Source organism: Apteryx rowi, unplaced genomic scaffold (genome assembly GCF_003343035.1).
Source record: "Apteryx rowi isolate R43461 unplaced genomic scaffold, aptRow1 scaffold_3, whole genome shotgun sequence".
In the NCBI taxonomy this organism is placed as follows: domain Eukaryota; kingdom Metazoa; phylum Chordata; class Aves; order Apterygiformes; family Apterygidae; genus Apteryx; species Apteryx rowi.
Genome location: NW_020449418.1, coordinates 4,448,221 through 4,465,050, shown reverse-complemented (window position 1 = coordinate 4,465,050; position 16,830 = coordinate 4,448,221). Strand labels below are relative to the sequence as shown.

At 43.2% G+C, this 16,830-nt stretch overlaps 1 protein-coding gene across 1 annotated transcript in view; it reads right to left on the bottom strand.

Annotated features, from left to right (window-relative positions):
* Positions 1-16,830, bottom strand: part of SORCS1 (sortilin related VPS10 domain containing receptor 1) — a 315,565-nt gene that overhangs the window by 205,286 nt on the left and 93,449 nt on the right. Inside the window, exons 5-6 of the mRNA XM_026069669.1 lie at positions 14,806-15,010; positions 11,100-11,167 (exon numbers count right to left, since the gene is read on the bottom strand). Of these exons, the coding sequence (XP_025925454.1) occupies positions 11,100-11,167; positions 14,806-15,010 (273 nt within the window). The remainder of the gene's footprint in view (positions 1-11,099; positions 11,168-14,805; positions 15,011-16,830) is intronic.

The following is a 16,830-nucleotide window of genomic DNA, read 5'->3' as shown; positions in this document are numbered from 1 at the left end:
GGGGAGAAGTTACAAATACAATTAGGAGAAGAAAGATGTTTCATAACTTCATAAGGAAGCAACTATTACAAATGAGGTCAAYAGAGACTTCTTTCTGCTGCCATCTCTAGTGCTTCCCCCATCTAGTAGCCCTTCTCTGAGAAGCCACACAGTCCATTGCCATGAATCCGTCTTTGTGTTGATGTTCCTTCCTTGCAAAGAAAAGAACTGACTAAAAGAGTTTGGTTTTTAATCTCTTTTCTTACCCTTTTGCATGATTAGCTTCTTTTAGGGCAGAATTTTACAACTGAAGACATCATAATTTGACYCAAAGATGGCAATTTGCTCAGCACCCAAAGACAATTAAGAGTTTCTCAAGATTGTCTTAGATATTGGACTAGACATACCAATGGTTTGGCTTGATAAAGCATAGGCCAAATCTCTGCTAGTCTTCAGCTATGTATGSATGAAAACTGTAGGCACTGTAGCTTTTTTCCCTGCTCTAAGACTGGTATTTATTAGTGAGTTTCATCCAAAAGTCTGTCCATTTACTGCGGATGGACAGGTAACATAACCCCATTTCCCACACAYGATATGGTGAAGAAACTTGCCTAAAGCTGAACATAGGAAAGCTGGGACTCCCAGCTGTGGTTCTCAATTTCCAGCTCTAAGCAGAAATCATGTTGTTTCCYACAAGCAGGAGAGAAATAAATAGAAGAGACCAAAAGCGTGTGTTTTTCAGCCTCCTACATTGATCCCCGGGAGCTGAGATAGCTGGGGAAAACAAACACACTCGAACTATCAGTAACACAGTGACTCATTGGTAAAGCACAATGGGAGCTTACACGTGCCTACAGCTGCTTTTCATCCTCCTGTCCTACAGAAGGGTTTCCAGCATGCAATTCTTCTGGCCTCCAGCCTCCCTTTTAGTTTACTTTTAAAAATTTAGTTTTGTATTCAAATGCAAAAGGACAATGCGGGCCCAATTTTGATGGCAGTCCCATCTTCCCCAGTGGTTACCAGCTCTATCAATGTGGCAGCTGAACACCGAGCAGCTAACAAAAAGCTCTCTCCAACTCTGCTTGCTGTTGAAGACTGGCAGCTTTTAATCAGTGACAAGAAACCTGGCATCCCCACGGACTGCCTCCCAGCACGTGTGTGTCCTCGCCACCCAAACGTGGTTCTCCCCTGTGTACGGGCAATACCTGGCTCCCAGTTTCGCTCCAGAGGGGTGGGTGTCTTCTCTCCYGTTCTGTTAGTTGGCAGAGAAACTYTGAAGCRTTACCACCACAGGAAAAGCTGGAAAATTCCAGTTCTATGAAAAGCAAACAAAATTTGCTTTTTTTTCCCCCCTAGCAGAACAGAAAAGATTTTTTGAAATGCCTGTTTGAAAGTAAAGGAAGGAGCTGACAGTGTAATCACGTAAGCCAGTAACCAGTGCATTCAAGCGGTTTGTAAGAAAGCCAGGCTCAAGGCTCTGCCTGGCCTGATAAGAGCTGCAATCCCGACCTGTCTTTGAGATGACAAACAAGCACCTGCACTCCCAGTCCATGGAGGAATCCATCCCGCACAGAAACTGCACCCCATCCTGATTCATCTTCCCAAAGATATAATCACTAACRAGCTCCCTTAAAATATTTGAGCTTCAAAAACCTTACGTTAAATCTTTTTCAATCTGTTCTAATCACCAATGTCAGTGATTCAAATATCATAAAATAACTGCTAATTTCTTCTGCTGTCTCCCTCCTATGTACCCTCCCCTACCAGCTTCAAGCAAGGAAGAAAAATCTCAAGAAACGAGCTTTCAGAATAAATGTTTGGGCTTTCCTATTTGTACAGCAGTTGCAGTCTTTCAGTTCTCTTTTCAGCACATGAACACCAAGAAGCTGTTTTTTCTCCCACCACAGAAAAGCTGAGATTGTGAACAGTTGCCTGCCTCCAGCAGCTCAGGCTGAAGGAAAAACAGGAGGGAATACATGGGAACAAACACATACACACACAGATATGTACACAGACCATTGCAATACAGCAGTACAAGCAAATTAACAGAACTAGCAACACTATCTTTGTACAAGCATTTTGCCTTAAGGGAAGATTGGATATCAAAATCTATCTCTCCTTATGAAGTCATTTAATACACAATACATGTGGCTTCTCGGTAAATTCCTATTACTTTTCAATTCAGCCTCTCTCATAGAAGTACAATCTACGTAAATAGCAAGATAATTGAAGAGAGTTTTATCTTTACACCCAAAAGTAAGATGCATGCTAGAAAAATCCATGCAACTTCCTTATGGAATAAATTCATTTGGAGAAAGGTGGGGGAAAACAAGGGGAGACAGAAGGAAGATGCCCCCCCCACACTGATAACACAGTGTATCAGTTTAGAGTAATGTAATTGCTCATCATCATCCTGACGCATCTTCGCCCACCACTTAATGATTCTCACCAGCAAAATGATTCAGTGCAATAGCAAGGGGAGGCACTGAGCCAGGAAAGAAAAGTTTCCGAATCCCCTCACACTTCCCCAAGCCTTTGTATGGAGAAGTAGAACTGTGCAAGCTAATGCCTTGTTCACCAGGGATCAAGTCTCCCTCAAGTTGTCTCTGCTGGACAAAGCACGAGCTTTCTCAGTGCTGAGTGCACCGAGGACCTCAAGGGTACAAGACAAACCTGCTACAGTCAGGACATCTGAATGACACGAGGCAAAATGAACCCTCCTTGYCATAAACAGCTCTGGCTCCCTGCAAAGCACAGCATTTACTAAAAATAACTGGTGCTCACAAACAGATTTGGAGTCCCAGCCAATGTCCCCAGAGGAAGGACTCTAGACCTTCCTCATGATCAGCGTAGGGGGAGATGTTTCCCTCACTAAGCTTCTGAAATTAGGAAGACCAGCCCACTGCTGCTAAGCATGACCCTGTCTTCTGAGGCACAGAAGCTGCTGGCAGGCCAACACTACAAAGCTGCCTTTGCTATCAGTACTGAAGATGCAAACTAGCTGTGGGCTTTACTTCTCCTGTTAYGTGTTGTCCAATTCTGATCTGGTAGGTTACAGAAATCAGAAGAAAAGGTCACTTCTAAGCAAACCGCTGTTTTATAGAAAAAAAAGTTGTCAGTTTACGCTGCACAGGAAGTGGCAAAGTTGGTGCATATTTAAATASGAATTTTTACAGCACACAATTTCCAGGTGTTTCACCACATCCTTTGGGAGGGARTTAGTGACATGTCTGGCCCTTTCTGTAGTAATAATAATCTTTGACCATTTGCCTGTACAAATCSCAAGGGACAGATGCAGAAATACCTRTGCCCTGTACCTGAAGACCTGAAAGATCAGATTTYAAGGTAGTATAACTAACTTAACTGGAGTAGTTTTGGTTTACCCAAGCTCAGCCCCAAATATGGCCTTTCCTTTTTGTAATTAGTGGAAGAAATATCCCTCTGAAAAGATAAGCACCATTTTACCCAGCTTTGCAGGAGCGACTGCATAGATCTGAAAAAGATGGGAAAACAGAACACAAAGGATATTTTGTTTTGTGCTTAAGAACCATTAACTACTGTGTTATTTGTCTTTCCTCTTACATATCAGCTCCTGTCCAGCTCATCTGTGTTTATTATACAGCCACAACATATGGRTGCACCCCATGGACCAGCACCAGAGTATTCTGCTATGTTTTATCAATATCATTTGCAAAACAGGTACAATCTGGGAAACACAGATGTGCGAGTTTGTCTCCTAATCTGCAGAACAAGAATTGACAAGCTGCATTTAGAACATTATATGTCTATGAAGTGGCATGAACACTGCGTATCTGTTGTTTAAAGAATATTATATATTAACATTAATATTCATTATCTTGATTTACATGTTGGTTTTCATGCAGCAAATTAATTGGGTTTTGTTCTTTTTGATTTACTTGATAACACTGCTACATTTCATGACTGGCTGCAACAGAATACATTTTTAATGTGCTTAATAAATTTGCATCTTCATTAATGCTGAATGTTTTATCCATGCAGATGAGGCCATGAGGAGCACGTCATTAAATCCTGAACTAAATCTGGTCCTTCAAAGTATCAGGGTATGATCCTTCCCTTCCTGTTATGTCAAGGCACAACTCATTTGCCATTGACTAAACRAAGACAAAAGCCAGGCCCCAAAACGCAAGAGTTATACTGGCCCTCATTCTTCAAGACAGATAAATCTTATTGAATTCTATCCCATTCTTAAGTGCCTTGCTAAACTRGGACCTATTGAAGCATCTGCTGCAACTTGCATTTTCTAGGTAGGGTTCCCCCCCCAGCTTTAACAGAACTCTTTTGATAGCAGGCAAAATATCCAAGGAAACTTTGGCAACCAACTAGAAGAGTTGACTGCATTAAAAGTTTATTACTCTGGTGACTAACAGTAATATATGAGCCCTCTCATGTAAAAAATTGATAGCTACAGAAACTGCAAAGCCCCTAGAGGTTCTGGGGGCTGAATGCAGTGTCCCATGCCATAAGAAAAAGGCTGCGCTCAGCTCCTCATTTAGTCAGTGCATGAAATCCATGTTCTAAGCCTGCCTCCAATACAGGCAGATCTCCCACTGATCAAACCATAAAAAGATAGTTTCCTTCGTGAATAGCTGAGCCTGCAAATTCACTCTTTCCCCTTCCCCCCAGATGCCTTCAGGCATCTATGTACAGAGCAGTCAGTAGTTCATATGTTTGCAGGAGAGAAAGTGCAAATAAATAAAGACACAAGGAAATGTCACTGTTACAACTTCAGTAAATGCCCATGGGAGATAGYGTAGCTGTGTTTATCAAGCTCTGATATTCAGTTAGGGAAAGTGACTTAGTCACACGGAGCAACTGAGGCACCATATTTATGGATAAAAGCATTTCAAATAGTTCTTTCAAGTTTCCTTTCCTACAAAACTGCTGGTTAAAGTGTACTTAGTGAAAGACTTTCCCTCCCCCCACTTTCTCAGTTCCTTTCTCATATGAATTTGCTTCTCCTACCTACTCCAGCTAAAAGACCCAAATTTTCTGCTGTTCTGCTGCTGCAGACTATGCTGTGTCACTAAGCCACAGGTTATGACCTTATTAATGTGGCTCAGCAGGTTGAAAATAAATGTGAATTGAGAACAGCCCATCTACAAAACAGACAAGAAAAGAGCTAGCGTAAAATATGCGGGAGACCAATGAATACAGTAATAGGAATATCCTGGCAATTTTCCTCAAAGGAAGCAAGTAAATACTGCCAACCTTTGAAGCCTCCTGTTGTAAGAACCTGCAAGTTTGGAAAAAGAAAGTCTTCAGAAACACATCAACAATAATGACAACAACATGGGCGACTATAGCCCTGATCTGAATGAGGGCATTCTTCCATACGTAACAAGTAGCAGGAAAATTGCATGAACAAGTGTAAACGCAGGGCTTCAAAGTATAGATCTATATCCATAGAGCTGGGATAAACATACAGATAAGACAAGTGGACTTCGCAAACAACAGAAGTCAAGAGACAATCAAAGGACTAATAGATGTATTTTGGCTAATTTTATGAGATTTTTATTCAGATACGATCCTCAGTCTATACCTACCTCTCCCCCTAAGGCTACTATCCCTATAGCAACTACAAGAGAGAACACACTCCTGTTACTCCATTGCTCCTGTTCATGGTCTGACGTATTAACACAAGCCCATTTCCATCAGCAAGCGTTTTCTCCAAAACGCTCCTATGCATGACAATGATCATGAGACTACCCATCATGCAGACATAGCACCAATTGTAATAGACCAAAGGTCTACCTTAGTCCAGCATCCTGTSTCCAGCAGTGGCCGATAGCAGAAGAGGACATAGCAATAATTGTTATCCAAAAGCATATTGCTCAGAATTCCTTGAGTGAGAGGTGGTGTCTTCRCACTTAACCCTCAGTGAAATATTTACTTCATCAAGTTGTCTCATGGTAGAAATGAAGGCTATTCCTACACCAAGGGACAGAGATGCTCTGAGGGATCTGGTTCTCTTCTGGCTTGCATGCCCGAGTTCCCTTCTCAAAGGGACAGAGACGCAAGATGATGTCCATTGGTGGTGCTGGAAGGTGTGATGGGTGCGTACATCTAAGCCTAGCAAATTTTCTATAGGACATCTAGATCCCAGAGAAACAGGACAATGAAAATCAAGGGATAGTGACTGCTGATGCAAAGGGAGGACAACAATCTAATATCTCTGGAATGATGGAAAGCATTGCATCCAGCCTTCCTAGAAGACAACTGTCAACAGGGGAAAAAGCTATGAACTGATCCTATCATCATCAGTTTTCTAAACCCCTCCCCACCTCCAAAAAACCCTTGAAACCAAAAAGCAACCTGCAGTCCCAGAAATAGGTCTGCCTTTGCCTCTCTCCAAACTCAGCATCCTGGAGGAAAAAAACAAAAAAAACCACACACACACACACACACAAAACACACACTCAGTTGAAGACTCTTCAGCTCTGGTACTTTTGCACCCATGGTCAGCAAGGTGTTTCATAAACATAAAATCACCAAGCTTTATAACAAATCTCAGGTGATAAGTAAACATTATTTTCTCTGTTCACAGCTGAGTAAACTGATAGAAGGGTTAAAAGAATTAAGCTTAAGGTTGCACAACAAGGCCATGACAAAACTAGAAAGAGAGTCCTGGAGTTCAGTTCCTTGCTTCAACACCTGTAATATTTAGCACCTGCTGATCTTCAAAATGTTGCAAACACCTGGTAGCTAAAGCCACCCAAAGGTCTCCAGAAAAAATAGGAACTATTAACATCCCCTGCTTAATCTATGGAAAGTTGAAGCTAGATCTGTATGAGGTATAGGTATTTTCCAGAGTCCTTGAGATTCCTTTATGGCAAATGTGCTAGAGTTTCCTTAGAGCAAAAAAAAAAAATCAGTACCTGGGGTACGGTGGGGGACAGGCTGGAAGTGTTGAGCACTCCTGAACTGGGGAGCTCAGAGTTTAGGCACAGCTTCAGAAAGTAGAAGGATCATCAAGAACTTGCCAGAACAAAGCAACAAATCTGAGTTTAGAACATAAATGATCTCAAACCAGGCAAACTCTACATCTTCCTACTTACTGACTGAAAAGCAAAGTCTAATTATTGCTCATTTTACACTGTTGTGGTCCTGGCAAGTTCCATGAAATTATTCCTTCCTGACCAAATGCAGAACTAATATAGGAAGGCGTGGAGGGAAAGGGCAGCACTCATTGCTTGTCAGGCCTTTTTCCCTGAAGGAAAGATTCCTGCACATCTCTCCAGAGCAACCATATTTATACAAATAGAGGCAAGAAAAAAAAATTAGCCCTCCCCCACCTCTGTCTGTGGCTCATGGATACCATAGTCACTATTCTGACATTTTTATTTATTGAACATATGCTTATCTTACTCCAGTGGTAAAAACCATCTTCTCCTAACTCACAGCTTAATCCTCTTTGTGATCTGCAAGATATCTTGGAGAAGAGAAATAAGACCAGTATACTCAGTTAATTGCTCAGGGACARATAATCTTTTCTCCACCCTGTTTTCTTTCTTCTCTATAAAARGATCTGCAAAAATAATAAAAAAAAWAYSYMMAAMASWGKRRAMACWGTCTGCTCAGAGGATAACAGTGTAATTAAAATGAGGTCCACCCTGATGAGAAATCTCATTTAGTGCCTACAGAAGCAGCATCTCACTTGCCACCCAAAGCTTGGTGAGCTGCCAAGCCTCAGCTCTCTAGAAGACTATATAGATTCTCTTTTCTCTTACTGTATTTCATGCCTTCATGTCTGTCGCCAGTGGTCTCTTAATTCATCGGTATTTTTGGAAGGGCRATCTCCATCCATTAGCACTGCAGCCAGCTGGAGTTAAACTGGCTGAAAAATTACAAAGAAACACCATCCTAGCAGGTAGTAGTGTGTTTATAAAGAAGACAGATTCATATCTTGTAGGCAGTGGCATAGTTGTGTTATAGATGGTTACAGTCCCATCAGTCACAAGACTGCTTAAATCACCCGACTACACCTTCAAATGACAGATGTGCTTATAACCAGCTATAACACAAATGACTCGTGGCTGTGACATGCTTCTAAACAGCCCCTCATCATTCATCAACCCTTCTGAATGCACTCTGCACAGGAGGCGAGAGTGGTATTTCTTTGTCATGTATTCAAGGCAGAGTTTCCTCTTCAGCTGCAGGTAGCTGCAGAATTACCTTTTTCCTCCATCCTTCAGAAACAGAATTCTTGGCATCAGAAATCAAACCAGACATGAGATCATGCTTTCTTCCATTCCCCAACATCAAACCTTGCGGCATGAAATAAATTAAAGGGCAGAATATGTTTCTCCCCTTCTCTCAATTCCATTTTTCTATCCTTTTTAAACAAGCAGAGAGATTTAAATTAACATGTCACTTAAGCAGCCAGGAGGAGCGAAAGATAATAACCTCCATCAGGAGCATTAAATAATAAGATATACACATCTTGTCATTTCTTTCCATTACACTAAGAACAGAGGAGCTGTCCTGGGATCTTCAGAAGGATATTTATTAGTGACCCAAAGACATGCCTGAATAGTAAGCAGGGATCTAAAAGCAGAGCCAGACTCAGGATGGAGCACAGCATAACCACCTGAGGCTTGTGTGGAACAACAGGAACGGGACTGATATGAAAATGAAGTGCATCAGCAACATTCACAGCAATCACGAACGCTGAAGAATGGATCAAGAACTATAGTGAAACAGTACAAAGATAACTGGGTTGATTTTAGCTGTCCTARTTCTTCTAGTCCAAAGAATTTGCCCAGGAATTCTGGATGCCCAGGCATGCAGCTGTAACCAAGTTCTTCTAAAAAGTGGTGTGTGCCAAGTGAATCTGGAGCTGATGGGTTCAGAACAAACCAAATAGTTCCTCAAACAATCTGAGGAACTCCTTGCTAAAAGATGTCACAGGTGCTAAAATTTTTTTAAAGGCTCAGGGAGATATTAAGGAAGCTAGTTCCTGCAATAAAAAATCCCAATACATCCAAAAAACACAGAAAATGATTAAGACTCAGATAAACATTAAGCTGAAGGGTGAGGAAAGACCCTAATCTTCAAGCTTAAGAATGAAGGCTAGAAGAGTATTAGGAGGAAGTGTCAGATATGATAATCTTGTTTGTATGTTCTTCCTTAGACTGCTTTGTTGGAGATAGGATATTGGCTAGAGGARACAATATAGCTGTTCCTACATTCTTAATCACCTTCTGACATTAGGACTGTCTGAAGTCCAGAAAAGTGCATTGCAATCACTCGCTAGAATCTATGCCTGTTTCTTCACCAAGGCCCTAGCTTCTGGTACATCCTCTAGTGACATTCACAGCTCCTTCTCTTTGAATCAGGAATAAAATGTAGGCCACTGTGGCATGCTCCACAGAAACCAGTTCTGAAATGGGCAACAGCATAAGCCCATCAGCACAGTTTTGTGCCCAAGTTCATACATCTCAATGAGAGGTGTGTTGCCCGCTCTAATTTGGCTGTCGTATTTTCAGCCTGCAACCAGTATCTCAGCACAATCCTACACCGCATCAGATGAGCAAAGTAGCTCTTATCAAGCACTGTCTAGAACAGAGAAGGAGGCATCTCCACATGGTAACACCAGGCCTTCACCAACGCCTGATGAAACAGTGATGCAGATATCCCAGGGTGAAATGACYGAGTAGCAAGAGGAAAAAATCAAAAATCATATATTTTACATTTACAAATATTCTCTCTCAAAACCATTGAGAAATGAAGCATMCAGCCCACAGCTCATTGAGGAAACTATTCCCAAAGCCACAGCCCTGAAAGACTCTGTGTTGAGCACCTTAGCGTGCATATCATAGTAAAGACAAAGGCACTAGAGGCAATTGGATCATTTTTGATCTCAAGCCCTAGCAGCAATACATATGAAATGGAAAGATTTGATTATCCCCAGAGCAGGATGAGAAACCATTTATCCAACCCCACAAAATACTGATACTTTTGAGTGTTTTTGCTGCTCTTCAGAATAAACCCTAAAAGTTTTGAAGTTTTAGTTTGTTGTTCTTTTTATTTTCTTTTTTAATTTCTCCAGGGCTGAGAGAAATATTGCTTTTTCTGCAGGCTAGTGGGTAGAGCACTCTAAGTTTAGAAGACGCTCCAGGTCAAAACCCTATGTCATTCTCTTAAATCCTTGCCCAGTTCCTTGAACAGCAAGGTTATTCTTTCTACTTCTGACCCAGAATTCTTCCTTGCAGCTGAAAAACCTTTCCTAAACAAGTCCATCATTCTCACAAGAAGTTTCAGTTTCAACATATCCAAAGTTTTCTTGTATCAAGACAATCTGCCCATCTTCAGTGACCTGCATACAAAGTTCCTAGACTGCCCAAAAGAGTTTAGCAGGTAGAACCATGAAAGAACTTGTGGTTCATCCATTACAGCTGCTAAAAGTACCACTAGGGACACCACTTAGATCCTTTTTTCGGAGAAGTAAAAACAGACATGATCTACTCTCAAAACCAAATAATAGCCTTAAGAAATAGATCATGGCCCAATTCTTTCCTTTGGCTCACACAGTGCATGCAATGCTTTGAAATCCTTGAAGTATCAAGGCATCCCCTATAAACTACTACAACAGACAGCATCACACAAGTGGAAATCAATTAATTGGTACTAATACCAACAAGTCCTGAATAAGTAGACCTTTACTACTCATTCGAGCAAACTTTATTCACAGATACTCCCTCACATTCTTAATAGCACTGACTTTTCATATGGACTGCCTGGGACAGTAGAGCAGCCATGAGATCCTTCATTACAAACAAGGGCCTAAGGCTGTTGGGTTCTTCTAAAAATAAACTAATTGGTTGATTTCATTCTGAATAAGATGGGAAAGGGGAAATCAAATGACAGCAGGTTCATGAAATATGTTATCATCAAGATGAACATGACAATCAGACTTCAGCCTCTTCATCCTTGAGTATGAGGAACAGATATGAGASACAGAAGGCTTAGCTACAAACCTTCCAACACATTAAAAAAAATCCAATTAAATTCAATAAAAGAATTGTACTGGACTGTTCCTATTTAAGTAAGGTGGTAATTAACTCAATTCATCTCCATACCTCCAAAGAGAGCTCTCTGTGATGCTTCCCAGGTTGTAGTCATACAGCTTTGTCAGAATTAGAATCACCTGAAGGCAAAAGAAGAAATCATGGTTAGTCTGAAACAATTACAATCTCATAGAACTGAAATGACCCCAGGGAGGGCTTAGGATTCCTTTAATGGGTGCTTAACATAATTGAATGAATTGTTAAAAGCATTTGCCTAAACTGACATGGGAAGTATTTGCAGAGATGTATGTTGAGCCAATCAGWTCTTCCCCTGTTCAACTCCTCTGCGTGATATTGCCAACCAGTTCTTCATTTTCCCTTATCCTAGGAAGCAGTGTGAAATGGGAAGGAGCTGAATGCTTGACATAATGTTCCAGGATACAAGAAGAGATCTGCTGTATGCAGTAGAAATGGTGACAGCTTTTTGCTCTGTTTCCTGAGCACTGAAACTGATCCTTACAGCTGTGGCCCATGGATAACCCACTAGCCTGTCTCCAGTTGTGTCCCCTTTCTTGGAAAAAGGCCTAAGAACGCTGCAAAGGGGCAGCCACCCCCTAAAGATTTCAATTCACTAGAAATAAACTGATCARTTGAGACCAGCTTCTACAATGAAAAATACAAGATTTTAAAATGCCACCACACGTTTCAGTTAGGGCTCTAAACCACACACATAGTGATTTCATTCACTGTGCTTTCGGCACATCCTTTAATAAATTGGGGTTTTCAACACCAGACCCTACAAACCTGAGATAACCCAGAAAGGAAAAGACTTCTCACTTCTGGGTGTGTGCATCTGCACATGTATGGTAACACTGCTAAGCAGTGAGCTCCCCACAAAGCAATTCCAATCAGAGGACATCATCTTCAGCTCTATTGGTAAATACATAGCTTTTAACAGCTGAAGGAACAGAATTTTCATCCTAGACTCTCAAAAGAGATGCCAATACCTTCCCCTCCGCCCCCCCAGCAGGAGTCTCTATTACTTTGTGAGATTGTACCTAGGTTTCTCACTGTTTCTCCAAATACTGCCATGAGTTGGACTACTGAGGCTCTAATTACTAGATCTTACTGCAAGGAGACAGGAAAAGTGACAAGGTTTTGCTGACCACAGGTCAGAAAGGCAACCTCTGCAGAGGTGGGCCTGACACTATGCTCCTTTCTCTTTCCCTCAGAGTCTTCAACAAAATCTAAATCACACGCTCTTCCACCAGACAAACTGTGCAGCTACTGCCTCCAGCTGAGTTCAAAGTGTTGCCTTTCACCACCCCTCCTCAACTGTAACAGAAAWCATTAATACAATCCTCAGACACCAAAGCCTCAACAATTCTTAGCTAGCTATGAGTATCTTCCAGCAGAACAGAATTTAGTACAGCTAAGTACCCAGAAATGGGAATGATAACAGGAAGCTCATTTTAAAGACACACTGATGTTGTAATAGAATGGACATCCCCACCTGAATTGCTACTGGATTTTGGCAATAGTTCAAACACTCTTGTTTTCAGCCTCTCCCAAAATCTGAAAGGGACAGGAGACCTATCAGATTTTTGATCCACTGTGAGGGCTGAACAGCTGTAATACAAATAGGATAGGCAAGAGATGAGGGTCATGCACCACTCACTAGGGGAGAGTTTCAAGCAAGTTCATTTCTGGGCTGTACAAGCTTACACCCTGGATTATACCTCCGCATGTCTGAGGCTGCCCATCACTATCAAGCAGGCATCTAAACAACGGTGCACCTTCATGCACAAACCAGCTCTGAGATGGACTGAAAACTGATAGGACTGTCAAAGAGTAGCAATCAACGGTTCAGCGTGTAGTTGGCAACTAGCAACAAGCAGAAGACCCCAGGGGTTTATAACTGGGACTAATATTGTTCAACATCTTCATCAAGGACTCAGATGATGAGACACTGAGCAACTCTGCAGATGATACTAAATTAGAGTAATGAACAAGAGAGACTCAGTACAGAGGGGCCTTGAGAAATTTGAGAATTGGGCCAACAGAAACCTCATGGAGCTTAACTATGTGAAGTAGAGTTCTGCACCTGGGGCAGAATAACCCATGAATTGGTACATGCTGAGAATTAACTGGTTGGGTATTAGCCACACTGAAAAGGGCCTGGAGATTACAGTGAATGCCATGCTGAATACAAACCAAAAAATATTCTCTCACCACAAATAAGGCAAACTGCATACTGGGCTACATTAGGAAGACCACCACCAGGAGCTCAATGGAAGTTGTCCTCCTCTTCTGAGTGCTGGAGAAGTTGCACAAGAAATACTGTTTGCAGTGTTGGCCCACCAGTTCAAGAAAATTACAGAGAAATTGAGGAAGAACTGACAGGTGAAGGACTACCAAGATGGTGAGCGCACAACCTACAAGAGGAGGTTGAGATCTGAGTTTGTCTAGTCTGGAGGAAACTAAAACACAATCTAATATCAGTCCACAACTACTTGAGAAAAAGTTACGAAGATGAAGTCAAATTCTTCTTGGTTGTGGCATATGATATAACAAGGGCAAACGAACACAAGTTGTGTCCTGGAAGACTCAGGCTGGACATTAGGAAACAGGTTACCCAGAAAATTTGCAGAACCTCCATCTTTGGAATCTTTCAAGATCTAGCTGGACAAAACCATGGCTGACCTGATCTATAGATGGTAATAGCTCTGCCTTGAGTAGGTCAGACTAAGACCTCCAAATAACACTTCCAATCAACATTCCCACCACTTCAATGAAAAGTTTTAGCTTTAGTCAGAATGGAAGTGTTTCTAGGTTTAGGAGTTTTATTAGTTCTTTTGACAAAGAGCTACTCCCTCCTGYCAATGCGGATGCTTCCAGAATAAAATTACCTTGGGGAGGGGGGGGAGAAGGTGGAGGAAGAAGGAAGGTAGTTTTAGCAAAAAGTTTCCAGCAAAACATTTCAGCCTGCTCTTTTGTTAATGCCTTAAAAAAAATAATTACTGACTTTCAAGATGATGGGATCCCTTAACAACTCCTACAATTGGGACATAAACCACCAGACCATTTCTATTACTACTAATTTATTTTGCATTTCTCTGTGCCAGGTTGCTGTATATCTTCTCTTTCCCTCTATCCCATTAAAACCACAGTAAATTAAAGAGGCACAACACTTCTTACCTGACAGAAACACTGATCTATATACCTCTGTTATTATTTTCAGCCTGGGTTCYTAAGAAACAAGGCTTACAGGTACACCCCCCTCTGCCCCCCTCTCCCTGATAACTTTTGCATTYATCAGTGAATTTCAACCAATTTGGAAAAGCAGCAAAGTAGTGGAGGAAACTCAGTTTCTATAAGCTCTGTGAAAGTTGACAACAGCACGGCAGAGGAAGAGAGCCAAGGGAGTGCTCCCACCAGGGGAAACRAACAGAGCTCGCTGCTGCCATTCCCAGTGGCAGAAGCCATACCAGGCACTGCCCCTTTCCCAAAAAACTCAGGATGCAAGATAGACCAGAACGGTACGGCAGCTGAGGACATAAGTGAGCATGCAGCTATTGCAACAGGGGAATGTATGGGGGACAGAGCACACACACACACATCCGACTGTCAGGTTTCTTCATTTGTAGATCACAACTTCTTTAAATCCCTCATAGCAGGGCAAGATTCTGCCCAAAGCATTTGCTATTTGCATAAGTGACACAAGTCACATACGGCCAGCGGGACAGATGGGAGAATCGCCTAAAAACCAGTGGCTTACCAGAGCCAACCAGCCGGCTGGCAGTAGATCTGGCACCCAAACCAGCATCCCGTCTGCTCTCCTCACAGCATGATCCATCACATGAACAGCAGCATCCCTTACTGCCTGCTCCCATTTTCCTCTCCGCCTCCCACCGTCCATAATGCCCACGCACTGCTCTGTGTCCAAGCTGAGGGCCTCATCCTGCCATCCCGCAGATAACCAGCTGCAAAATCAGGCTATTAAAAAGCAAACCATACAGGGCAGAAGACGAGTGTGGAGGACCCATCCTTGTAGCTTGGTGACATTGTACAAATCAACCCACAGAGAACCGAAGATAACATAAGAGTGTCCACATATTCCTGCTGATCAAGGCAGGGGGTATCAGAAAAAGACGAGTCAAAAATCATCCTAGACAGGAGGTAGCATCCTGCAGTGGACTGTAAGGGCCCTGAGCACRCGCCCCCGCCGACGGTTTGGCTACTGGGGCTCAGGACCAGCGCAGCCCCCTCCCACCCCACCTCGGGGACAGGCTGCGGGGACACCACGGCCACCGCGGGAGCCGCTTTCAGCCGAGCCACTAGCACCTGGCCCCACCTGTGCCACCGCGTTGCAGCCGTGCCCATGCCCGACCTGGCCCCCGCTGGTCCAGGCCTGGACCCGAACCGCTGGCCACCACGGGGCCCTGCCTGGCCCATTACCCTCACCAGGCAGGCTCTGGACCCCAACCCATGGCTGGCTGCTTGGCATGGCCGTGGCCTGTCCCAACAGAGCTGCCCACTCCCTCTTCAGTGGTGGGACGGGCCAGGCCCGGCTGCAAGGCCCGGCCYCTGCCGCCATAGGGAGCCCCACCGTGACGTCCCCTCTCCTCCCTCCCCCAAGCGCACAGACCCCACTGCTGTGCGAGAGGTGCCTCCACCTTCTCCAGGGGGTCTCCGAAGGGTCCCCCTTTGGAGAGGAGCCCGACACGCCGGTCTCCCTGCTGACACGTCAGATGGCGTATCTGCAGAGGGCACATATGCTTAACGAAGACTTGTGCCAATTAGTGCTTTGTAAGTGCTAAATTTCAATCTCCACTCTCCCAGGAACGCTTATCGGCGACAGCAGGGCAGCTGTTCGCTGAAGATACAGAATCACGTTGCCGTTATCCCTCACAGCGTTCTTTGAATAAGTCTATAAATCCCGTAACTTTAAAAAAAAATAAAATAAAAATTGTGGGGGGAGGAGGAGCAGGAAGGGTTTTGCATGAGAGAGAGCATAAAGCATCTCCAAATAGCTGCTCTCCTGATGAAAGATAGTAGTAAGCTAAATAATAAAGTTCAGCCACCAGCCTGTGTGGCTACCTTCCCTATGGTGTGGGAATTATAGATACCCAGAGTCCCAAGCCCCCCTTGAATTTGGGAAGCAGCTGGGCAGAAAACATAGTTACGGGAAAGTTGCTCACAGCTTTTCCAAGCCTTGCTGTCCCTCTTGGCCCTCTCCTCTTCTGCTTGCCAGAGAAATCAGAAACATAAATGACCGAGAACAGCGCCTGAGGAGAGGTGCTTTTTACAGCACTCCGAGGAGGTTCGGCATCAGCCAGTCTAGTTAATCTGGCGGCTGCGAGCACACAAGCAAAGCAGCAGCCGGACCAGCTCACCTTCCACTGGGCTGAGCACGGGTGGATTTCACTCCTGAGCACGGATTTCCCAGACCCGGGTTCCTCTGATGCATGTTTTGATATCTGGTAGTTTTAGATGCAGACCTGAAGGTAGCAGGCATAGAAACTAGGAAGAGTAAGGAGGAAACCCAGCATTTTTCCCCTCCACTCCTTGTCACCAGCTGAAATGATCTTAGGGAAGATCATGCAAGAGTCAAGGAACACACTTTCCCCCTCTCTAAAACCATGGGATTATCATCAGGCCTACTTTATAGAGTACTTTAAGATTAGCAGTATGTAATTATTAGTGTTGAAAAGACTGGGAATTCTTTTTTCACAAAATACACAGATTTTGACTGTTTCTATTGTGAGGAAAGTTCACAAATTTCAAAACTCTCCATGAAAGA